Source organism: Chenopodium album, chromosome 23 (assembly GCF_948465745.1).
Source record: "Chenopodium album chromosome 23, dcCheAlbu1.1, whole genome shotgun sequence".
In the NCBI taxonomy this organism is placed as follows: Eukaryota; Viridiplantae; Streptophyta; class Magnoliopsida; order Caryophyllales; family Amaranthaceae; genus Chenopodium; species Chenopodium album.
The window spans coordinates 29,880,186-29,905,133 of record NC_137856.1 but is presented as its reverse complement, the minus strand read 5'-3'; the positions used below and the strand labels follow the sequence as shown (position 1 = coordinate 29,905,133).

General features: G+C 35.2%; 1 protein-coding gene across 2 annotated transcripts; it reads left to right on the top strand.

The window, feature by feature from the left end:
* Window positions 1-96: 96 nt before the first annotated feature.
* On the top strand, window positions 97-24,627 carry LOC145606622 (transcription initiation factor TFIID subunit 1-like). 2 transcript variants are annotated; one of them, XM_081662431.1, is made up of 22 exons: window positions 97-219; window positions 460-554; window positions 987-1,096; window positions 2,430-2,492; window positions 2,578-2,629; window positions 3,426-3,764; window positions 6,008-6,120; window positions 7,364-7,532; window positions 7,855-8,941; window positions 10,944-11,146; window positions 11,293-11,530; window positions 14,850-15,186; window positions 15,403-15,612; window positions 15,740-15,832; window positions 17,888-18,112; window positions 18,786-18,989; window positions 19,854-20,337; window positions 20,486-20,685; window positions 20,832-20,951; window positions 22,695-22,751; window positions 22,827-23,834; window positions 24,007-24,627. In XM_081662431.1, exons 2-22 carry the CDS (start codon window positions 509-511, stop codon window positions 24,358-24,360), a joined length of 5,712 nt encoding a protein of 1,903 aa, XP_081518557.1. In that variant the 5' UTR covers window positions 97-219; window positions 460-508; the 3' UTR covers window positions 24,361-24,627. The 2 variants fall into 2 exon arrangements, with proteins under 2 accessions (XP_081518557.1, XP_081518556.1); XM_081662430.1 differs by having other exon boundaries at window positions 984-1,096.
* Window positions 24,628-24,948: the final 321 nt, after the last annotated feature.

Sequence of the window (24,948 nt, the reverse complement as noted above, 5' to 3'; positions counted from 1 at the left end):
TTATTTAACAAATTTTTACCGTACAAATTTCCTACGGTAAAAAAATCCTTATTAATAAATATTTTTCCTCCTACCACCTTAATTCCTCTTTCTCCCTTCGCTTATTCACGATTTCGCTGCATCGCTCCCCCCATCTTTCTCCCTCCATTGAAGCGTACTCTGAATTCTCCATTGAAGCGGCTTCTGAGCTTTCTCTCCTCCATTGAAGCAGCTTCTTAGGTGAGATTATTTTTCTTTCAATCATCGAATATCAATTTCACAACCTACTGTTAATCGCTAATTTAATCGTCACTCTAGTATATTTAGGGTTCTGCTAAGGTGGATTATTGAACTATTGGTTATAATTACTCAAGTTATGATTGATTATAAACTAGCGATCTCATTGCTAGAATTTTTCTATTAGCGAGAATAATTTAATGCAATTTTTTTCTTGATTTTGATTTTTTTTTTTTTTTGTAGGGTGAGTTGGTTGTGATTTAAGAGTTCTTGGGAGCTATTTTTTGTTGATATGAGTTTAGAGCCGGCAAGCGGTTCGCACGATGATCGAGAATCAGGTAATTTACCGCGCTTGATTATGATTTAATTTGTTGGGGAAGAAGTTGTAAGTGGAATTTACATTCGAATTTGAGTATGAAGATACATTTTTACTTTCATGGATAAGAAATGGAGAAAGTCATCTTTGGAAGCTTAATTATTAGTTTAATTCGCGGTATATGGTGTTTGAGAAGTAAAATTCTATCTAAGTTGCTGTAGAAAATGTCGCCGTTAGAAGAGAAAACACCTAGGTTGTATGTTATGCTAAAAAAATTCTGTTATTTGATTAGTTTTCTGTTTGTTCTCGACTCTTGAAAGATAAGCCTAAATTTTAATTTTGTGACTATATTGTGTTCGTAAGATAGTTGCTTAAAAGGCTGTGAAATTGTCTTGGTGCAAGCTATATGTAGTTAGGTCCAACTAAATTTGTTTGCTCTCATTTATGCTAGTAGATGATGATGAAGAAGAACATGAAGAGGCTGGTGGAGGTAATCAGCTATTGGGTTTTATGTTCGGAAATGTTGATAATTCGGGCGAACTTGAAGTTGATTACCTTGATGAGGTAATATTCCGTGCTTCACTTGCCATCTTTTAGCTCTCGAGGAAGGTTCCCATAGTTTATGACTTTATGTGGCTGCAATAGTATACTTGAATTTGTACTTAGCATGTATTAGATTTATTGAGAAAGATATTTGTGAAAAATTTCTATTTTTTGCATGCATGTCTTTCACTATGTTCCTACTCATTTAATACCTGTTTTATGGTAATATATCGTGAGATATGTGTTGTACATGGACCTACAGTACACTAGCGTTTTGACATTCTGCCAAATTGGTGATTTATTTGTTTGTTTTTATTTTTTGATTTATTTAATTCATTATGCTGTTTTTGTTGTGATGCCATTTAAATTACAAGTACGAATTCTAAATCCCTAGAACTGTATCTCAAATGATTAAGGTTGTGTTCTCTTCACTCAAAATTTACTTATTTTATATAATAAGCCTTGAATTCAGCTTGTATGAACTTATACCATATTGTATTTGTGAAATTTATTTGGGGGACCCTTCAATGGTCATGAACTGAACTTTGCTGAACTTTTTGGCCATAAACTTACTTATCTTGAAAATGCTAACTAAAAACTGTCATGTTGGTTTACTTCTAATTATCAAAGGCTTGAAATTTGTATTTAGTCTAATGCTTTTCAATATTAAGCAGGATAGATTTGAATATAAATTTCATACGGCCTCTTTATTTTGTCTGTCAACCGATGTTAAACTGTCACTATTGTAACTTTCTTTTAATATTACTGAATTCCTTTTTAATGTATGTACTTGGTTATAGAGTGGTTTTAGTGGAAGATGAGTTGTCCCAATTCATATTGTTGAGCTCACGGTAAACTTAGATGTGATAAGGAATGAAAGATGCCTTATTACGTTTATTGATCTGAAATAAATAATTGTTTTAATGAGAATTATCCTAGGGGTGAGATCCTTGCTAAATGAGGCTTCTGGATATATATTACACTGTCAAATGATTCATGTTCTGGACACTTCCACTTTACCCATTTCGAGTGCTGGAACATAATCGCCACCGAGTTAACTTGTACTCCCTATGCTCCTTCACTTTCTAAGGCTATGTGCTTTGTGGACTTTGTAGATGCTGTAGCATTTAAAGTTGACAAGTAATTTCTCAGATGTGATAAAAAATGACCAGAAATGTATCTATCATATTTCCAAGTGATATATGATATGGAATTATAAAGTTGTTATTGTTGATTGATAATATGTAATGGTGGAGTATGTAAATATATTTTGGTAGAAAGAGAGAGAGAGAGAGCTTTTTGTTGCTGGCAGTTGTTAGATGTTCCATGTTGATTTTGAGGGATTTTCTTACAGGATGCAAAAGAGCATCTTGATGCACTGGCTGCCAAGTTGGGACCATCTCTCACTGCTATGAATGTATGATTTCCTTTTCTGTTTTTTGTTATCAAATGGTATGTCCTAATTTTTTTCATATATAATTCTGATACTTGATTGATTCTAGTTTTCAGGAAGATCCTCACAGACACCAGCTGCTGCTTCTACAGTTGAAGAAGGTTTTGTACTGATGTTTTATGAAATTAGAGTTCCTTTGGTTTTGTCTTGAGCTACTGATGCCATTTCGTATGTCTTTAAATTTAATACTATAAATGTTTATACTCTGCTTAAAAGATTTGTTAATATGATATTGTTTTATGTACCTGGGTTAGGACTTAGGAGGCATATATGATGGTCTTACACGGTTACAGGATTCTCATTGGGGATATGATAGGTTCCACATGCTGTCAAGAGTTGCTTTCTTCAGATATTTGCTTCATATTAATTTGAAAACTCTGTTGTTTCCATTTTTCTTGTGTGTGTGTGTGTGTGTGTGTGTGTGTGTGTGTTTCCTCACTTACCTAGATTTATTGCTTCATATTGCTGTTTCAGGATCCCAACTTCATCTTTATATGATTCTATTGTGTATTACTTTGTTGCTATGAATCTTATTAGTGGATGGAACTTTATCTTTGTCATCTTCATTATAGGTGCTGGTATTTGTTTGATTCCAAGCTTGTAGTTTTCCAATTATTTTTTGAAATTGAGATAACATATTACCTGTTAAGATATGTATCTGAATTGTAAATGGAGTTTGATCTTATCGGTGCACTAGATTTTGGATCTGGGTGCTTGTTAAGATATTTTAATGTTATCTGCAAAAATCAGAAATCATTTGGCTTCACTTTGAAGGAGTGATATTGTTGTAAGATAAGCCTTAGAAGCTGTGCTTCAAAGTTTACTTTTGTCCATATGTTTCTGAGATTTGGTGACTGGGTGTGTCCTGGAAATTGAGAATCTTGTACTTCTGTTCAGATTATGATGAGAAGGCTGTGGACGCTGTTGATTATGAAGATATAGATGAGCAATATGAGGGTCCTGAGATTGACACTGGTACCGAGGAGGACCATCTATTGCCAAAAAGCGAATATTTTCCAGCTGATGCTCCTGCAGCTAATTTGGATCACAAATCCTCTGTATTTGATGATGAAGATTATGATGAAGATGTGGATGATGAAAAGGAATCTGATGCTGTTGCTAGTGAAGCTGAAATTGAAACACGTGCTGTGCAAGACCTAGTTTTGAAGCCACTGGATGATGAGAATATCGAGCCAGTGGATAACAAGTTGGAGATTCAAGCAATTGCGTCACCAGGTTTTTATCCCCCCTTTCTGGAATCTTCAACTTCAGTCTGTAGCTTACCTTCTGGTGTCTATGGCATGCACAATTTTTTTTTTTTAATTGGATGTTCTGTTCTTGATTATAAATTTAATGGCTTTTTTTGTCTTTTAATTATTCCCTCAGCTATGCATTATTTTTCACATTTGCCTTATATTCTAGTCTGAAAATAATTTTCTCTTGCTTTTCAAGTGACGCTTCTCACATTTTATATATCTCTAACCCCACATATGTTTAGTTTTTTTTTTTCTTCCCAATTTTCTAATTTTCTGGTCTGCCAATTCTCACATTTTTTTTTGAGCCCTACGGGCATTATTCAGCTCTGTCGCCACTTAGACGTTAGTCTAAGTCTTCGAACCTGATTCTATTGCCTGACTCCGAGGAAGCTTGCGAACATTATTTTTTTCTATAGGCTAACGGTTTTTTCCAAAACATTTGTTTAATTAGGGCCTCTTAGGTGGATGATATGTTGGTAGTTGATATTTCTCATTGGCAATGGTCTGTGGTCTCTTTTTTTGCCTTTTGCTATTAAGTTTTGATGTTTGGCTGTTCGCTAACCTGATGATAGGAATACGGCTACTATTTTTTTTGGTAGAAAGGGAAATTATGTAGTAGATTATGATAAACCATATTTCATCCAATAAGCCTACATAGTTGATGGATTGATGGAATAAACTCCAAGGGGTTTCTACTTGCAAAGTTTATCTGATTATCTAACGAATTGAGCTCCTTGCTTCCTTTTCTAAATCATCTGCTACCTTATCGATCCTTTAGTCTTGAATAGAATGTGAGACCTCAAAAGCTGTTTTTTATAATGCCTTACAATGTATTATAATCTGATCAGCTCGCTAGAATAAATGTAATTCGTTATTAATCCATATTAACATTAGAAAGGCAATTGAGTTGTTTAGTTTGGGATCTGCTCAGTTCATGTTTAGGTGTAGAATTGTTAAGGTTGGATTGGGTCATATTCCATTCTATTTCCTATTGGCATATTATGATAAAATAATTATTAGTAGACACATTGGATTTGGCGGGACAGTTTGGATTAACGTAGTCACATGATTTCGAGTGGATTATGGGTTGGGTTATCGGGTATGGGTCAGTTTTGCTGGGATTAATTAACATTTCTCCTTTTCTTATGGTCCACTAAAACCAGAGCTTGCTCTGCTGAGAAATTCTGGCTGCGTTTCTTTGCCTAACACTTTTTATCCAAGTCCCGTTCTGTCCTTGACTGATATTGATGCCTGCCAAATCCTCAAGGCCTCAACCAAAGAAACATCTTTCCATGAAGCTTCAACTCTAATTTTAAATGACTTGCTGTAGAAGGCTTCCATGTCTGGATTTAATGGTGTGGCCTGGAAAGGAAAATAAGAGTGAGGCTGGAAAGTAGATAAAATTTCGAAGCAGTGAAGGTTGCTGAAGCCTGAAGTGACACATTGGGAAGGGAATATAACTTCTATCTTCTTACAAAACTGCCACCGAATAAAATGGTAAAGAATTTTAAACACAAGGACATTAGGATGGTTTTGATTGATTGTTGATTTTAGGAAGAGTTTGCTGCAGCACTTCTTGTAGACTTTGTGCCAAATTTGTGGGACTTAGTTATTTAGATCAGGGATCTCTTTTTTTGTGCTAGTGCTGCAGTGGGATGACTTGCTGTAGAAGGCTTCCACTCTAATTTTAAATGACTTGCTGTAGAAGGCTTCCATGTCTGGATTTAATGGTGTGGCCTGGAAAGGAAAATAAGAGTGAGGCTGGAAAGTAGATAAAATTTCGAAGCAGTGAAGGTTGCTGAAGCCTGAAGTGACACATTGGGAAGGGAATATAACTTCTATCTTCTTACAAAACTGCCACCGAACAAAATGGTAAAGAATTTTAAACACAAGGACATTAGGATGGTTTTGATTGATTGTTGATTTTAGGAAGAGTTTGCTGCAGCACTTCTTGTAGACTTTGTGCCAAATTTGTGGGACTTAGTTATTTAGATCAGGGATCTCTTTTTTTGTGCTAGTGCTGCAGTGGGATGACTGGGATCTGACATTTTTGAGAACTGAAATCCAAGAAAAGATGCTTCTGTTCTCAGCAATTTTTTTAAATGAGGATATGTTCATATCAGTTGTGGAGTCTTCTGATTCTTTTTGGTGATTCATTGCTATTCCTTTAATCATAACGAGATCCAATTCTTTCTGAAACTTACTGTATCAAATTTCTTTCAGTGGAGAATGCCAATGATGATACAGCAGCTAACCAAGATATCTATCCCGAGTCACCTATGGATACCAGTCCAGCTCAGACTGAAACTGCTGTTGGTTTTACTGAATTTCAAAAGGTATACTTGATGACCTTAATTACGTGTAATGGATAATTATTTATTTTCTTTTGTAAAAAAATTTCTTTGTTAGTCTGTTCAGTTGCTATATATATTGCTGGAAGTTCTTATGCTGATGTTCAACACCTAATGTTTATTAAAATCTATGCTATTTAGTTTTGACAGTATTACTAAGAGGGTGTATATTATTCTACAGGAATCACTACACCACCTTGGCTATATTAATTCTGGCAGTAGCTTTAACAGTAATGTAGATAACCTAATTGCTACAGATGTTCATTGGCCGCCTGAATGCTTTTTAGTCAACACTTTGCTGGCTATTACTTTGTAAATTTAGGAGGATTTTATCTCAAATAGAGGCAGAATCAAGTCTTGATGCTTTTAAAAGCAAATTGCCAACAGACAAAATTTTTTTTAGTCTGCTACAGTTAGTTTGTGTGTGAGAAAGCTGCTGCTAATTATTTTTGTCACTCTCATGCTCTTGCTTCAGTTCTTAGTCTGCTGAATCATAAATAATCTTTGGCTTTGTTCAAAATGTTTAGCTAAATATTATATTTTTGCTTGATTTGGTGCTAAATCTTCAGTTTAATACAAATTAGTTAAACAACTAGCAGAATAGCTGGAAGCTCACTCACTTGCTGGAATCAATGAGCTTGTATTTAATAATGTGGATGTTTAAGTGCTTCTGCATCAAATATTCTATTATACTTTAATGACATGGTAAATTTTTTTTATTGCTGGTTATGAGGCACTATGGCTCTTTTTCTATAAATTATGGCACCATGTGTTCCGAGAAATTCATGTATTAATTTTATCGTAAAAAGGGCTCAAATCTTACTAGGAACTTGTCTTGTTAAAATTATTTCGGCCATTTCCAAGTACACTTGGAACAGCAAGTTTTTTTTAATTATTTTATCTCATTTTTAGTTTGGGGTTATTAGAGTAGTTTGTTCCCATTCATGTCTTTCTTGTTGATGTTGGTTACTTTAATTTTGATTACCTTTTAGTTAAATAATTCATTGTATATTCCATTGGTGTCAGTGAATTATATTAGGAAGAACCAAACTTGTACTGTAGCTGTTGGCGTGCACACCAACTGCTTTATTTGACTCTTGGTTTCATTTACTGCACATGTTTTTTTTTTTTAAATTTTTTTATTTTATTTTAATTGAAGTTTCTTTTATTAGAAGGTACTTTTAGAGATTGGCTAATCCATGGATTAATTCTGTTTCTTTGTCAACAGGATGAACCTGTAGTTTCCCATGATGTTACTGATACTAAAAGTTTGGTGCGACTGCCTATTTTGTGTGTAGAAGATGGAATGGCAATTTTGAAGTTTTCTGAAATTTTTGGTGTTAGTGAGCCCTTGAAAAAGGCTGGAAGAAGGGGGCACAGGTATTCCATTCCTAAAGGTAATATGCCCGCACTATTTTTGTGATACAACCATTGTATAATTATGATGTAATTCTCTCTTCTATTGAAATTTCTTTTTTGTGTTTGTGTGTGTGTGTGTGTGTGTGTGTGTTTTGGGAGTGGTGGTATTAAACATTTTACGGAATTCCTTTAACTACAGTCTGATGTTTCTTCAATAATGTCTTTGCTCCCTGATAAACAGTGTATTGGGCTATTGGCTATAGATTCCCTAGTTCTCTAGTGCATGGGTTCTACTGCATCTGATGTTATGTACTAACAAGCTACTATATATCTTGAATCTGACTTATTATCCTCTTTCAGACAAGTATATTTCTCTTGATTCATCACACATGGTTGAGGAGGATGAGGAGGAATTTCTTAGGGGATCCTGCCAAGTGTTTTCTGACAGAAGAATACACATGCAGGAAGCGCAAGATCATTCTGAAGTATTAGTGGTTGATGACTCAAAGTTAGATTCGATTGAAGGAATGTGTACCGTTCATGATGTGAAGAAAGACTCTTGTCTTAGTTCTGAGCCTATGAGAACAGATTCGACCTTTGATTTTTTTGCTGAACAAAAGTCATGCATGTCTACGGAATTTTACTCACTAGATCAGCAGGACTGGGAAGATAAGATTATCTGGGGCAACTCCCCTACAGTTAGTCCAATATCCATGGAAAGTTGTGAACTCTCTGGACCTGATTCTGAGTCTCTGACTCATGAAGAGAAAGAAATCATGTCGAGGTCTCGCGAGCAGTTGTCTGACTCCAAAAGTATGCCTTGCGAGAAGGATAATTTGTGTCACAATAGTTTGATTAACTTCTATGTGGAACCATTTGGGTTTGGAGATTCTTCTACTCCTGCCTTCTCAGAGAGCTTTTTCCATCCTCAACTCTTGAGGTTAGAGTCTAGATTGGAAAATGAGTCTTCAAATCTTTCCGATATAAGGAAGGGAAATGAATCAGAAGAACCTGAACAACTTGACTTTATGAAGCGATTTAAACAACTAGCGTTACAAAACAAAGAATTAAATGAAGGGTCTTGGATCGATAATATAGTATGGGAATTTGGGAAGCCAATTGCTAAACCAAAGCTAATATATGATCTTCAAGATGAGCAGATGGTCTTTGAACTCTTAGACAACAAAGACTATGAGCATCTACAGGTTCATGCTGGGGCAATGATTACTACACGAAATGGAACAAATGGTGCTGAAGTTTTCGAAGTTCCTGGTCATCTAACATTATCTGGTGGACGATTTAATATTGCTAATGACAAGTATTACTCCAACCGAAAAACTTCACCGCAGCTAAAGTCGCTTTCAAAGAAACGAACTGCTCATAGTGTGAAAGTTTTGCATTCAATTCCTGCATTGAAGCTGCAAACAATAAAACCTAGACTGAGCAAGTAAGACAATTCTTTTTGTTTCACCTTTTACCATTCGTAATTGTTTGTCACTTTATGATTATTCATAGTAGTGCTGTACTGTGCTGTGTGTCTGCTTTGGATCCCAAACTCCCAAAAGTTCATGAATTTTCAAGCATTTCTTAGTAGTGTTATAAATTGACATATATTTTGGATCAAAAGGAATTAGCTAAAAGGACAGTTGATATAGATTAGAGTTTATTAACGAAGGAACTTAGGGCTTGTTTGGCATCGTTTTTAGTTTTTAGTTTTCTTTTTTTTTGAAAGCAAAAAATCAAAAACAGGAAACAAGAAAAAGGTGTCTCCTCTTTTATGTTGTCACTCTTCAAAATTATCATGATTTTAAAAAGTTTGACTAATATTTGATTCATTATATGACATATATCATATAAATAACAAAAAACCAAAAAACAGAAAACCACAGTAATGCCAAACGAACTCTTAAGCATTTGAAGTTTTGGATGAATGGTTAGGAAAAAGTTTCTTGCATTTAAGAACTTAGTTAAGCAGTTGATCACTCTGATGTGTGGAATTTATATATATATCTATCCAATTTATGCAAATATAAGAACTTGATTATAAGGTGTTTGTTAAAGTTGAAAGTCTTTTAGCCACAAAATATGGGATACAACTTTAAATTTATCTTTTATATAAAATGAGGTAAGAGGCCATTTGATTTTAACACGACGAAAAGGTAATAAAAAAAATGAAGGTCTTTATATTGCCTTAAATCCATTTTTTATTTGTTTATTGAAATAATCCCTACCTTCTGATAAAGACGGAACTTAGCCGCTCTCCTGGCTCTTCCACATCTCACGGGGTGTTGGGTTTTTGTTGTGCAATCATAATGTTGAATTAATTATAAATATATGTTAAAACTCCCTTTGGCCTTTGTCCACAATCGCAGTATAAATTCCTTCCGCTTGCCACTGGCTCTGATTGTCTTTGGCAAAGTATAAAAAAGCTCAAGGTACAATGAAACGAGAGGGGTTCTGCAGTGCCTTGGTGCGCCTATACATTCCATAACTTAATGATACAAGATATCGTGTTATTAATGTTAGAACTTTAATGCCTATTATACACTTGAGTAACAAATTATGATAACACAATTTTCGTTTTGTTAGATCATACATTTTCTTAAAAACAAGTTACTCAAATCAGAAATGAAGCTGTGAATACTAGGAGACTAAAAAAACATGATACAAATGTTCGCCTGCGGCGCTTTTTTTGCACCTTACCAAAAACGGCTCGCATGGACCAAGTTAAGCACATACCCCTAGGCGTGCTTTTTAATACACTGGTCTCTGGAGCCAGCCTTTAAACACAACTTTGATTGCTTAAAAATCCTCTAAAGCCCCGTATTGTTCTCTCTGTTTCTTCTTTAGCCTCATCCCTTGCAAACCATCTTCACAGTGATGAGTGACAGATGTGGCCAAGAGATGTCCTCACCTCATATTTGAGATTATGAGCTTGTAGACCACGGACCTGAATTACAGTGATTTTCATTTCACTAGAAATATGAGTCATTGTAGAATAATATCTCACAATCTTCTTCCAATTATTTTTGCTCATCATGGAGATGTTTATACTGTTTTACTGACCACTCCTATAGTTGGTCTTACTTGTAAAACATGAAGGTTGTGAGCAACTGTTGGAGAGGGGAAGAACCAAAGTGGTTGTGAGCTACTGCTGGAAGGTTTGACTTGTGATTGAGTATTTTAGTGGGGTGGGGTTGGAAAATCATAGGTAGGAGTGGATTAATCCTTTAGTTTAGTTGAATGGGGAAAAAAAAAATACCGGGGAAAACTGAACTGACGACCCCTGTCATATCAAAACCCGTGTCACATTAATGGTTTACTTGATTTTTCATCTAGTGAAGCTCTGATTGCTGAAAGTTTTCTGGAATCTTAGATGTGCATGTGCTTGATGTCATATAAAAACTTGGATGTCTATATTAACCTGCTTCTTTTTGGATGTCTTGCAGCAAGGATATTGCTAACTTTCATCGTCCAAAGGCTACATGGTATCCACATCTAAGTGAGTTAGCTGTTAAAGAGCTGGAAAGGCTTCCTGTGCAAGGGCCTATGAAGGTTTTACTGAAAAGCCTGGGTGGCAAAGGGTGCAAAATCAATGTGGATGCAGAAGAAAATATTAGCTCATTAAAATCAAAAGCTTCAAAAAAACTGGGTGAGCCACCTTAATTCAAAAACTGTGCTTGTTTCAGGTTTCAATGAATCTTACTACCTAATATTTTTTATGGATCCTGAGTATTTAGTTAATAGTTATTGCTGGAAGTTTGAAATGCTCATGCCTAGTTGGTTTTTTCATCGCAGATTTTAAACTGACTGAAGCTGTTAAAATATTCTATATGGGAAAAGAGCTCGATGACCATATGACTCTTGCTGCCCAGAGTGTGCGGCCTAATTCATTGCTTCATCTTGTCCGTACAAAGATACATTTGTTGCCAATTGCACAGAAGCTTCCTAATGGGAGCAAGTCCTTGCGTCCGCCAGGGGCTTTTAAGAAGAAATCTGATCTTTCACTCAAAGATGGTCATGTTTTCCTAATGGAGTAAGTTACTTGTTCAAGCATCAATGCCTGCTTCATGATTGTACATCCAAAGCATAACTGTTTCTTTATACGGATAATTAGGATTTAGGAAGTTCAATGTACTGGCAATGGTCTTGTTGACTTGTCTATAAGCTTACAACACTATTCTGTTTCTGCTTCATCATCCTCTGAAGGACAAATAGTGTTGTAAGCTTCTGTGGTTAGTCAGTTAGTGTTTTCTGTCAGATTATTTACCTTGGATGAAAGCAATTTCATTGATATCTAATTATCTATATGTAAGTGAGGGGGCAGGTTGTGGTGTCCCCCTAAAAAGACACAGCATCCTTCTTCCTTTAGACATAGTATAAGACCACTCTCACTCATGGGCAAAAAATAAAAATGCCATTCTCTCTCTACTCACTTTCTCACTCCTCTTTTCCATTTTTTCTTATGGGCATTTTATTTAAGAACTCTTCCCACACTCATGGGCTAAAAAAAAAAAAAACCACACCACCATCTCTCCTATATTTTCTCTCACAAACACTATCTAATTTTTTGATAGAGAGGTAGGGCCCATAGGTACTGTAGCAATTTATTTTTGCCATACATATGGGCATTTCTTTTTTTGCTCATGAGTGGGATAACATTTATAGCATTTTTACCATTAAATTCTCCTCATGGGCATTTTTTTGCCCATGAGTGAGAGTGCTCTAAGAGATAATTGTATAAAAAAAAGTCAATCAATCAGCAAATAAAAAAGGAAACATCAATCAATCAACATTTAAAAAAGGGTAATGTTATATGTAGCCCTTAGGGCTATATATAAGCATTAAATATACTGCCTAAAATGGAATTAAGTTGGGAATTTATGACAAAATCACGCGCACATCGTTGTAATTAATGTTAATTTTTCCTCAATATTTCCTTTTTAGCTTTTTATACATAGCCTTAAGAGCTATGCTTATCATTTTCCTTTAAAAAAGGAAATATCAATCAATTAGCAGTGAATATTTAAATAAAAATAACATTCAAATATTCAATACTAAAATTATGTCAATAATAAATAACTTACATAATTTAAATTTATGTCCATCGGCACAACCAATCATTTAATACACATATTTAAACTTTTTAATCAAACTTATTCTATCTTTTCTGTTTGTTTGAAATTCAGTATAATAAAAAAAATAAAAAAATAAAAAAATAAAAAATCGACAATCACTTGTTACCATTGTTAGTTGGGGTAACATGCTGAACTACCTACCTTAATAATTTCTTAAACATGTTATAACATTTTTTCTTCTTGTATACTTATGTAAAATTTTAATTCTGTATTAGATAGTTAAGATAATTATTTTTTGAAATTATCGTGTGCATAATAATTTAAGAAGGCAAGCACATCAGTAGAGGACAAGGAATCTTCTGAAGGAATTAACAGAAAATTAGTGGGCTTGTAGGATTACAACACATATAAACATGGATACTATTTTATCCTATACAGCCGCAGGACGAGATATTTTAAACCAGAAGTTCTTAAAAAAAGAAAAAAAATCAAAATAAAAAGGTACACTAGCCCAGAAGTTCTGTTAATCCTGTTAATCCTGTTGAACTCTAGTAGATGTTGGAATTGGAACCAATTATTGGATGATCAATTGACCTAGAATACCACAAGCAGCTACAATAACATAATTTAATCCTATTTAAAGTTCTCTTGATGCCTTATGTGTATCTTTCAAGAAGTACCTAGCAAACTTACGTAAAATTTGAAATGGGTGCTTCCTTAACCATATGCAATAGCAATCTAAGAGTTAATCACTTACTAATTCCTCTGTTCTTTTTTACTTGACCTGCTTTGACTTTTACACTATTCACGATTCACCACCCCTCTTTTGACTGTCTTTTGTGAATTATGTAAGGAAAAACATATTCATGTGGGATTTTTTTTTTAAAAAAATTTGTCTCAATTAGTACTATCATAATATTGAACTTTTATAATTTTTACTTATGGAGAATTAAAGTAATTGATCGTTTAAGTTCTGCATTGGGAAGTGTGATAAAAGAAACAGGTCACGTAAAAAAGAATGGAGGAAGTATGTTTTTGGGTTTTTTCCCTGTGGCGAAGATGACTAAAAGATCGCTAGCTTTTCTTGGGATGAGTGGGTTTCAGTTTCACACAGCCAAGATAATCTATTGCGTAGAACAGAAGAATATTGATAAAGATTTGAAGGCTGAAGTGCTGAACTGGGGAATATTGTTCCACTGGCTTTTGGATTATGCACTTGAGAAGAAAGGAATTTGTGGATTTTTAGGGTTGAGCTTGCATTTGTCGAAGAGTGCTTTCTCTTTATATAATGTACTTTCTGGAGTCTGGACTACCTTACAGGCTGTTTTTACATTTGTTTTCTTTTATCAGAGATTAGCTTTGTTATGCGAACTTTATCAAGTTAATTATGCTTAACATTGTTCAACAGTGTATCATTATTAACTCCAAAACAAAATGCAAGCAAACAGGGGGTATAATAGAACTGACACTGGGACCTTTTTAGATAGCTATTTTTCTATGGTACTCTCCGCCTGTGCAGATAGTTTCAAAAAGTATTTACGAGCTGTGGAAACTAATGCACAGTAAAATTCACATGGAGGCCCTAAATTCATAAGGAATAAGTTTTTATCTGACATGTAGAGCTCATTTGCTTAAATTATGGCTCTTGTGCTTCCTATTATCTTGTCTTCTTCTTATCTTCTTTAAATTTCTCTTTGCATTAGTTATTACAACTTGTTTGCATACTATAGCAACAAGTACAAAAGGTAAGGGTATTTGCAATGTGAAAGGAAAAAAGTGTTCTTCTAATATGGGTATGTTTTGTTAAACTTCCTAAAGAGGTAAACGTAGCTATATTCAAGGAGTGGAGGAAGTATTTCAATTTGTTGTGATGTACAGAGTATCAAATAAGTCTTCACTCTAAATATATACCCCATCCCTTAATAATTGCTCCATTTGACTTTTCATGGTCTATATATTTCTTGTAGGTTATAAATAATTGATAATCAAAACTTTTAAAGGTTGACCACAAAACTTTTAAAAGAGTTTTTTTTTTTTAATCATTTTACGTTTATAGAGAATTATCTAAGAGGAAAATAAAGTATAGAAAAAAAGAAAAAGAAACAGAAAATGCCTAATGGAAATGTTGGTAAAGAAGACCAAGAATAAATAGTTGCCTGAAGTAGAATATGTGAACAATTTATAAGGATGCCCAACTGGAGCGATAATATTATTTTGTTTGCTTATTCTGTTTTGCCTAGGTGGGGCATACTAAAAGACCATTGTTTTAATTTGCAGGTATTGTGAGGAAAGACCTCTGTTGATTAGTAATGTTGGAATGGGTGCTAGACTATGCTCTTATTATCAGAAATCATCTTCAGATGATCAAAATGGTGATATGTTGCGTAATCTGAATAGTGGATTAGGGACAGTTCTGGCTCTTGATCCAGCTGATAAATCCCCCTTTCTCGGAGATATAAAACCGGGTTGTAGTCAATCATGTATTGAGACAAACATGTATAGAGCACCTATATTTCCTCATAAAGTTGCTTCAACTGACTACATATTGGTTCGATCAGCCAAGGGGAAGTTGTCTATTAGGCGAATCAACAAGATGCATGCTGTTGGTCAGCAGGTGATTTATCTGATTGCTTTTGTTTTACGTTCTCAACATCTGAACAGTCTAAATTCTGATTTCCTTTTTTGGAACTTTGTTTATCTTTTCATGGAAACCATCCTCTAATATTTTTGTTCTCTTGCTTTATTCTTCATTTATATTGTGCTTGGAGAAAGGTTTAGTTTTCTTTCTTGATTAGTTCATTTAATTTTGTTGGCTGTTTGTTGATTGCAGGAACCGCACATGGAAGTTATGTCTCCTGGTGCTAAGGGTCTCCAATCTTTTATGATTAATAGACTTCTAGTGTATATGTATCGTGAGTTTCGTGCAGCTGAAAAACGTGGCATGCTTCCCTGGATTCGTGTTGATGAGTTGTCTGCACATTTTTCTAACATAGCTGAACATTTTCTTCGTAAAAAGGTGAAGCATTGTGCGGATGTGCAGGTACTTTTTCTTACATTTTTGATAATTTGTATTTGATATTTCTTTATATCAATTAATCAACACAGTGGCGTTAACTCTGTTTTTTATGGTGTTATGATTTTTGGAATGTATTTCTTCTGTGCACCAGAGAGGGCCAAATGGACAATCTTATTATGTTATGAGACGTAATTTCCACATTCCACCAGAGGAAGAGCTTAGACGGATGGTGACACCAGAAACAGTGAGGCTTTTCATTTATTGTGCACATTTTATGCTCTTTCTTTTGTTTTAATATCTAATTGTGTCGGAAATGGTTCTCGTGTATTCTGCTCACTGAACTGTATATCCTAGTCTATCTCAGATTATTGCTGGAGAATGATTTTCTGTACTTTAGGAGGCAGTAACTTTAATTTGGTCTCTCCACCCTGATTTCGCTGAGCTGGCCTCTTCTCCCAAATTTTGTTTAACTGATGTCTATTTTATTGATTGAACTGAATGACTGAAACTGACTTCTCAGATTGTAGTTGATTTTTATTCATTGGACCTGATTTGTGCTAATTCTCTTGTGTTTTTTCTCATCTGCAGTTTATATATTATTTATTTTTCTGCCAAAACTAAATATTTCCTGTTAAAAATGTTGTTTTACTGATTCTCACCAAATATCACTCCCTGTTTTTTCTTATATGGTTTCCGTTTTAGCTTGTTTCTATTTGTTTTCTTTGTTTGCTACTCTTCTTGTTAGCCTTTCACTATTTTTTTTTTTCCTAATAATGAGAAATAGAACATGTGGGAGCCTTCCTTTCCATTCCTCAATACAGAGACTGTTTTTTCTAGAAATGAAGCAAATATGTAGTACTCAAAGTAATTCTCTATGGACATGTACCTTTTTTCCCCGAAAATATGAGGCCAGTGATTATTCTCTCTCTGTTCCCGAAAGTTTGACTGGCTTACTGTGGACTCTTGTTTGAGGAATGCATGGAAAAAGTGAGTGGATGTAAGAAAAAAGTGAATAAAGTAAAAGAGATGGGATAATAAGGTGGGTGAGTGTAAGAAAATGGTGGATAGAGTAAGAGAGAGGGTGTAAATAGGAGGGTAAGATAGTAAAATGGGTTTCCCGAAATTGAAGAAGTAGAAGTGAGTCGAATTTTGTGAAATGATGCAAATCGGAAAATGAGTTGAACTTTTGGGAATAAGGGTTTGCTCAATGGGTTTGAATCAGCTTAAGAATACAAAGGGGTTTGATCCAGATGTGTTTAATATGTCTTCCGCCTGCTTAAACCAACTTTAATCAAGATTTTAATACTCGGATGCACTTGTGAATGCGTATATACTTTTGGGGGAATTATTGATAGCCGTGGCTGTATGTCACTGTCACGGTCACAGTTAGCTTAACAACTCCTTTCAATGCGGCGATGTGGCTGAGATTTTAATGCCATGTCTTTTATGGGTTTCATTATTAGCCATTGCAATTTTCCTCTAGATTCTATCTATTTAACAATAATATTTAAAATAAAAACCTAGGATATCCTAGAAGCACATGTGTTAGCTACTAAGCTTCTTATATGATATTTTCCCACCTAAACCTTTTGTTTTTTGTGAATACTATTATGCTTCAAAATTTGGAAGTAATTTTCTAAAAAAGGGGAAAAAAAAAATCCTAAACTATCAAAAGTGATTTATCATTTCAAAAACCAACAATATCTTTTAGGTCTTAAAAATAAACCAGGTTTTTAATTTTTGAACTAAATTTGATATTAGCCAATCTTCCATGTTTTTTGATAAACTAATCTTTTCCTAAGTTTGATTTTGTTAATTTACATAATTTAATAATATGCAAAGAAAATATTTTCAATAAATAATGTACTTCAACCTTATCTCGGATCAAAGATTAGTTATCGTTAAGTAAGAAAGAGATGAGCTTTTTGAAGAGATATGAAACAAATTCCATCTCTTTGGAAAGTTTTCCAACTACTATTTTTATAGGCATCTATGTGGGCATATTACTTTGTTTATACACTGAAAGTTAATAGTATTAGTGGATGTCATTCTAGGAAGCAGTGTAAAGGTGCTACTATTGTCTACTTTGGCAGTCCTATTTTAATGAAAAATGAATGGTCTTATCTTCCTCTTTTTTTGATGTCTTGACCCATTGGTGCAAAGTGATGCAAAGAAGATCAATCTGAGCTGGAATGTGTGCAACAGTTTCAGTGTCGATTATCTATTTTGTTATCAATTCTTCTCCCTTTTCATAACTCAGTAAGATGCTTGCCTCCTGATCTCATGCTACTTGTTACAGGTCTGCACTTATGAAAGCCTACTGGCAGGTCTTCATCGGCTCAAACGTCTTGGAATAACAAGGTTGGCACATTTAACGGGCCCAGCACAGCTAGCTGCTCTTTCGTCTGCAATGAATCAGCTTCCTGATGAAGCAATTGCTCTGGCTGCAGCGTCACACATTGAGAGAGAATTGCAGATAACTCCATGGAATCTAACTGCCAATTTTGTTGCTTGTACCAGTCAGGTAATGCTTCTACCCTATTGGGCTTTGCTTCTATGCAGTGTTTCTTCGCTGTTGTAGTTCATCTTGGTATAACACTATTATTGAACCATTAGAGATTATCCATAGCGTTTGATGGGAAACATTCTTGTATTTAGAAGATAGGATGCCATAGGAAGAATATGTTGTGTTCTTGAACACTTGTGAGCCTCTTTGTAGTAATCTACTAGAAAGTAGCTCTCTAAGATATGTAATAGTAAATTTTCTATGTCTTCAGTCTTGTCTTTAAGTTGCTTGTCTTGAGTTACGGCATAATTTTCCATGATTTAGCCTCTTTTTAGTTAAGGTTGCTTGTCTTGAGTCTTTAACTCTTAACTCTTGGATTATAACTGTTGCTGTATTTGATCATGCCAGTTTTCGAATATACCTTTTTGTCATAGTTCTTGCCTTGGTTTTCTTGTAAAATGGATCCGTAAAATATATGTATCTGTCAGCCAAATTTACTGCTGTCCTTGGTAAACAGGCTGTCTAGATTGTATTAGGTATTTTGGTCAGTTGACCAGCTTAGTTATTGATAGTTCTAGCTTAGATTTCTGTGGTCAAGTGAAGGAAAACTGTTAGAACTAAAGATTACAAATTTTTTGGGCTTCTACAATTATGTTGATATTTGCCTTTTGTCTTTCTCCTGTCATACCAGGACAGAGAAAATATAGAGCGGTTGGAAATTTCAGGTGTTGGTGATCCATCTGGTCGAGGCTTAGGCTTCAGTTATGTTCGTGTTGCTGCAAAGCCTCCGTTGTCGAATGCTCTGGTGAAGAAAAAGCCTGCTGTTCCTCGTGGTACTACTGTCACTGGGACAGATGCTGATCTTCGACGATTGAGCATGGAGGCTGCAAGAGAGGTGTGTAGGTCTTAATTATATAGAATCCTTTAGGTTTGAATGCACAAATTTATCAGTTTTTCTGTTAGTATTATTTCACGGTTTATGTCCTGGAATTTTGTAAAGTTTTAAATCCCTACAGTCAATGAAAATGTTAAACACATGTAGTAAAGCATATTTAGTTAACCTGGAGTCTTATAAATTTATTACTTTCATGTCCATCCTTAGTTTTAAACAGTGTGAGGTGATAAATGAAAGCTTCTAGAATAACAAAAATGAAAACAGATTTTTAAGTCTGCAAACTGTACAAAAATATACTTATTTGATACATATTTACTTTTATTGTTTTATCCCACTAGTGTTTTATGAACTGTGTTGATTTTTTTTGCTAAAGTTTTCTCATACCTTTATTTTTTTTACTACAACGTTTTAACCACTCCTTTAAACTTTATTGAATTTTATTCTTAGTTCTTTTTAAAAATCCCTTAATTTTTTCATGAATGCTCTTACTTTTTCTCACTTTACTCACCTTTTTTCAAACTCTTTCAACTGATTATCTAGTTATGCCCCTTTAATTATATCACACAGTTCCTTATGATGATTTATGTTGGCAGACTCCAAATCATTTTGGGACTAAGGCTTTGTTGTTGTTGTTGTAATTCTTGTAAATGCAATAGATTGCCTGGTTATTGTATGATAATTTTTGGTGGCCTAATCTCAGGATGCTCTTGAACCTAGGTTTTCCGTCCTTTTCTCAATGTTGTTATGTATTAGCTAGTTTATTTAATATTACACTCACTAGTAAGTTACTTTTTTTATTCATCATTTTTGAATGAAGAGGGATATTACTGGTTATCTGAGGCTTGGATCTTTTGCTATCATTAGGTTCTTTTGAAATTCAACATACCTGAGGAACAGATCGAAAAATTATCTCGGTGGCATCGCATTGCATTAATACGCAAACTTTCAAGTGAACAAGCTGCCTCAGGAGTCAAGGTTGACCCAACAACTATTAGTAAATATGCACGAGGCCAGCGGATGTCATTCCTTCAGCTTCAACAGCAGACCCGAGAAAAATGTCAGGAAATTTGGGACCGTCAGATTCAATCTCTTTCAGCCGCTGATGCTGACGAAAATGAAAGTGACTCTGAAGCAAATAGTGATCTGGATTCTTTTGCTGGAGATTTAGAAAATTTACTTGATGCAGAAGAAGGTGAGGAAGGTGAAGAGGGTTTGGAGATTAAAAAAAACAAGTCTGATGGAGTGAAGGGGCTAAAAATGAGACGTCATACTTCGCAAGCTCGGTTGGAAGAGGAAATGGAAGATGAAGCTGCTGAAGCTGCTGAACTATGCAGGATTATCATGGATGGTATTTTCTGGCCCATGTTTTATGATGAGAAAACAGGCTGTAACTGTGTTCTGATCACGTTTTATTGCCCTTAAGGAGAGTTGTACATGTACTATAAGTATCCAGGGGTTTCCTATAATGTTTATTTGATATAGATAATTATGTGCAGATGATGAAGCTGAATGGAAGAAAAAGAAGAAACCAAGGCCTAGAGGAGAATCACTTAGACCAACGCAAGGGTCCCAATTGAGTTTGGGCTTTGAAAATGCAGAGCGCTTCAAGAAGCCTATTACTATATTGAAGCATATGGATGGACCTGTTGTACCTGATGGTATATGGATGGGAAAGCAAAATGCTGATCCAGAGGAGGTAATGACTTGAGAAAATTCTCTTGGTTTTATTAATAAATTTTTTTCCTAATTGGTTATTATGTTTATTTCTTATGTCGTTAAGCTTGTTCATATCAGCGTGCCCGAGCGAATTAACTGTTGGTAAATATATTCTGTTGATGTTAGGTTGAAAAGTTGCATTCTAAAAAACCTATGTCGACCAAGCCAAAAACATCGAAAAAGAACGAAGCATTGCCTTTGGATCTACTGAATAAAAAAGTCAAAATAATGACCGAAGGGATTAAGGTAAAATCTACTTATTTTGTAGCCTATAAATTGTATATGCTTACATTTTCTGACATTTATTATGTGGAACAAATTTAAAATTGACCTTGTGATATAATGCTCCGTATGATTCTGTGATATGATGTAGTTTTGGTGGAAATTTCACAAATTATATGCAGAAGGCTACTTATTTTGTCGACGTCAAGACCTATTTTGTAGGGCTTACATATATATATTTGTGTCGTGGGCTGGGGGATTTATCGAGGTATCATAATGTGACCCGTTTTTGTAAAATATATCATTATTCATAGGCAACCTAGATGAGGCTAATTGACTGATTTGTGGACCTTGTGGTTCACCAAATAATTATACAATACCTATTCATCCTGATCAGTGGGGATCAATATGACCTTTTGGATCTCTAGGCTTTTTTTGCTCTTTTTTTAGGGGTGTGACCTATAGATTACCCTTAACTATCCTTGTGTTCGGTCTTGTTTGTTTTGTATCTGCCTAGGCAGTAGACAGAGGTGGATCTATCTAGCACAAATGTAGATACACTTCAAATTACTACCTCTGTTACATATTAAGTGCAACAAACTCATGTGCACAATTCCCAAAAAAAATTCTTACTGGTTGTTTAAAAATATAAGGGGCATATCATTAAGGGTATGAGATAGAAAATGAGATTAATTAATAAATCAAGGGACTCCACCTTATCACCACCACCTTGTCGTTCTTTTACTGGCCAGTTTCTTGGCAACCACCATAATCAACCTCACTGCCCTCAACACACACCAACCTAGCCTCCGCAATCAACTCTACCACCCTTTCCTCCCTCACCACACCCCACCGAGCACCACCTTCAACTTCACTGCCCTCAATACACATCTCACCACTCTCAACAAACCCTCATCGACCACGGCTTTCAACCTCCATTTCAGTCACCACATCTCCGTCTTCTTTAGTTGGGCTCCAACAACCCCCCCCCCCCCCCGCTCCCATAAGTCCCAGCCACAAGCACTGACAAAACCACCCAAAAACCACGTACTATCGAACACCCCAGCAACAGCTGGCTAATCACAAGCCACAACAAACCCTGACAACTTACCCCGCCCCACAGCACCTACCCGAAATCCACCCCACTCACCCCAAAACCCACCCCACTCACCCCAAAACCACCCAAAACCGGTCTAAAATCAACCCACCCACCCCTAAAAGTAGCACACCTACCCTCAAAATCATTAGATCTGACTAGGGCGGGGAGTTTGGGCAGTTTGGGCGATGATGGGAGGAACAATGAAAGGAGACGATTCTGACAAGACCATGCCTGCCAGATGATACTTTATCTGTGAATTTTGCTTGTTCCTTTATGAAAGCTCAAGTATCTTTTATCATGTATACTTTGCAGTTCACGTGCAGGCTGAACTCTTATGTGTTTTGTTACATGCATATTCTATTTTAAAGGAGTCTTAAATTCTACCTCCTCTTTTTTTATTATTAGTTGACACATTTCATTTAAGCACGTTGGCCAACGCATATTTTTAAATGTAAATATCTTTAATTGCGTATCAGCAAAAACTATAAAATTTTGATATTAGGAAACTAGACGTTGAGACGAAGCTAACAAGACCCCACATGATAGTTTTTATCTAACACTAAATCACATCAAAGTTATGTGAATAGTACACAAGTCAAAATGTGTCAACAATAAAAACGGAGGTAGTGTTAAACTATCGAATCGTAATTCAAATCCCTTTTTTCCAGGTATATAAGGAAAAGAAATCAGCTCGGGATAGTTTTGTTTGTGGTGCCTGTGGACAGGTTTGTTCATTAGATTTTCTTGATTTGCTGCTTTTGTAATTTTATGAGCTTACTATACTTAAAATATATTTCTAGCTTGGCCATATGCGAACGAACAAGAACTGTCCCAAGTATGGGGAAGATCCAGAAGCTCAGGTTAACAACCTAGATCAAGAAAAGGACTCGTATAAACTTTTATCTCAGGACCCCCCTTCTCAGGCCCATGTGAAGACTTGTAACAAGAAACTCGTGACTAAAAGTTTGACATTAGCTCCTAAAGTTGAATGTCTTGAGGAGGAAAGGTCTAGTTCGAAGACCAAATTTTTGAAAGTCAGATATGCCGCTGCTGAGAAGGTTCCGGATAAAGTTACATCTGTTCCAATGCCAAGTTTAGAACAGCCAAGCACATCTGAAGTTGAAGCTGTAAATAAATCTGCACCTAAAGTTATTAAAATAATAAGCAACAAAACAAAGCCTGATGATGTTCAGGCTGAATCTTCAAAGCTCAATGTTATTATACGGCCACCCAGCGAAACAGTCAAAGAACATCATCATAAAAAAATCACCATCAAGCAACCCAAGGAAGTTATCAATCTAGACCACTCCAGCCAGGAAGGTGCTGATATAGAGTACAGAAAGACCAGGAAGATGATTGAATTAACAGGATTTGGAGTAAACAGACAGCAAGAAAGAAAGCATATAAGTGAAGATGCATTAAGAAAGAAAAATAAAGAAGCTAAACGTGTGTGGGAAGAGGAAGAGAAAAGGAGAAATGCAGAGAGAGTTAGAGAAGAACAAGCAAGAAGGATTTATGAAGAAGAAATGAGAATGCAAGAAGAGCGAGATAGATTGGCTGAGCTTAGAAAATATGAAGAAGACATACGTAGAGAAAGAGAAGAAGAAGAAGAACGGCGAAAAGCCAACAAGAAGAAAAAGAAAAAGAAGAGGACAATTGACTTGAAAGATCATTTGGAGGATTTTCCAGCAAAAAGGAATAACCGATTGCCAGAGAGGGAAAGAAGTGCTAAGAGGAAGTCCGTTGTAGACTTGGGGAGGTATGGCGCAGAGTTTGTCCCACCAACCAAGCGGCGTAAGGGCGGAGAGGTATTTTCCTTAGCTAGTGGCTCTCTCATTAATTTTTCCAGGAATTGTGAAGTTCAATTATGGTGAGACTGATATGATTAGTCTGCTGTTGACAAATAATGTGATACATGTATTTTATAGTTGGTATCCTTGGGCTTTATTGCTTTAACTAATGTTGTTCGATTGTTGACAGGTTGGCCTAGCTAATATTTTGGAGAGCATTCTTGACACTCTCAAAGAGAGAATTGAGGTATCGTACCTTTTCTTAAAACCTGTATCCAAGAAAGAGGCTCCCGATTATTTGAACATAATTGAACGCCCAATGGATCTCTCCACAATTAAAGAGAAGGTTAGACGGCTTGAGTACAAAGACAGACAAGATTTTCGTCATGATGTATGGCAAATTGCTTATAATGCCCACATGTACAATGATGGGCGAAATCCAGGTATCCCACCCCTCGCAGATCAGCTATTGGAGATTTGCGATTATATGTTAGAAGTAAAGGCTGATAGCTTAGATGAGGCAGAGTCTGGTATTCAAGATTAGTGACCTATTGCCCATTTGTTGTATATACCAATTTTTCCCTAAATTTGCCTGTTTGGCCTTAGTGCTGATTATGTGCTAAAAAAATGTGACCTTGTACATATTTTGTTTGGTAAATTGTAGTTTTAGGTGGTGTAGTTACAACTTACATGCATCTTTGCTGTATATATATTGTGGTACATCAAAGATTCAACATAATCAACAATCTAACTGTAATCAATTCAGCACTATCATTCTGCCCAAACTGTAAATTATATCCTTTTTTTCCCATCTTTTTTCTATTATTATTATTATTATTATTATTATTATTATTATTATTATTATTATTATTTTTTATTTTATTTTTATTTTTTTAATTTTTTTTTCCTCCCCATTTGTACATGGTGACTACAGAATACATGAACACCATTAGCTTTCTGTTACTAAATAATTTCTTTTGACATATAAGGTTCAGCTTGCCAAATTTGGAAACAATATCTTTTCATTTTTCATTTAAATAAAAAATATATAACAAAGTAAATGAAAACTAACAAAATTGAAGGCACAAAATAATGGTTGTATGTAGGAGGCTATGAAGGCGGTTTTATGGAT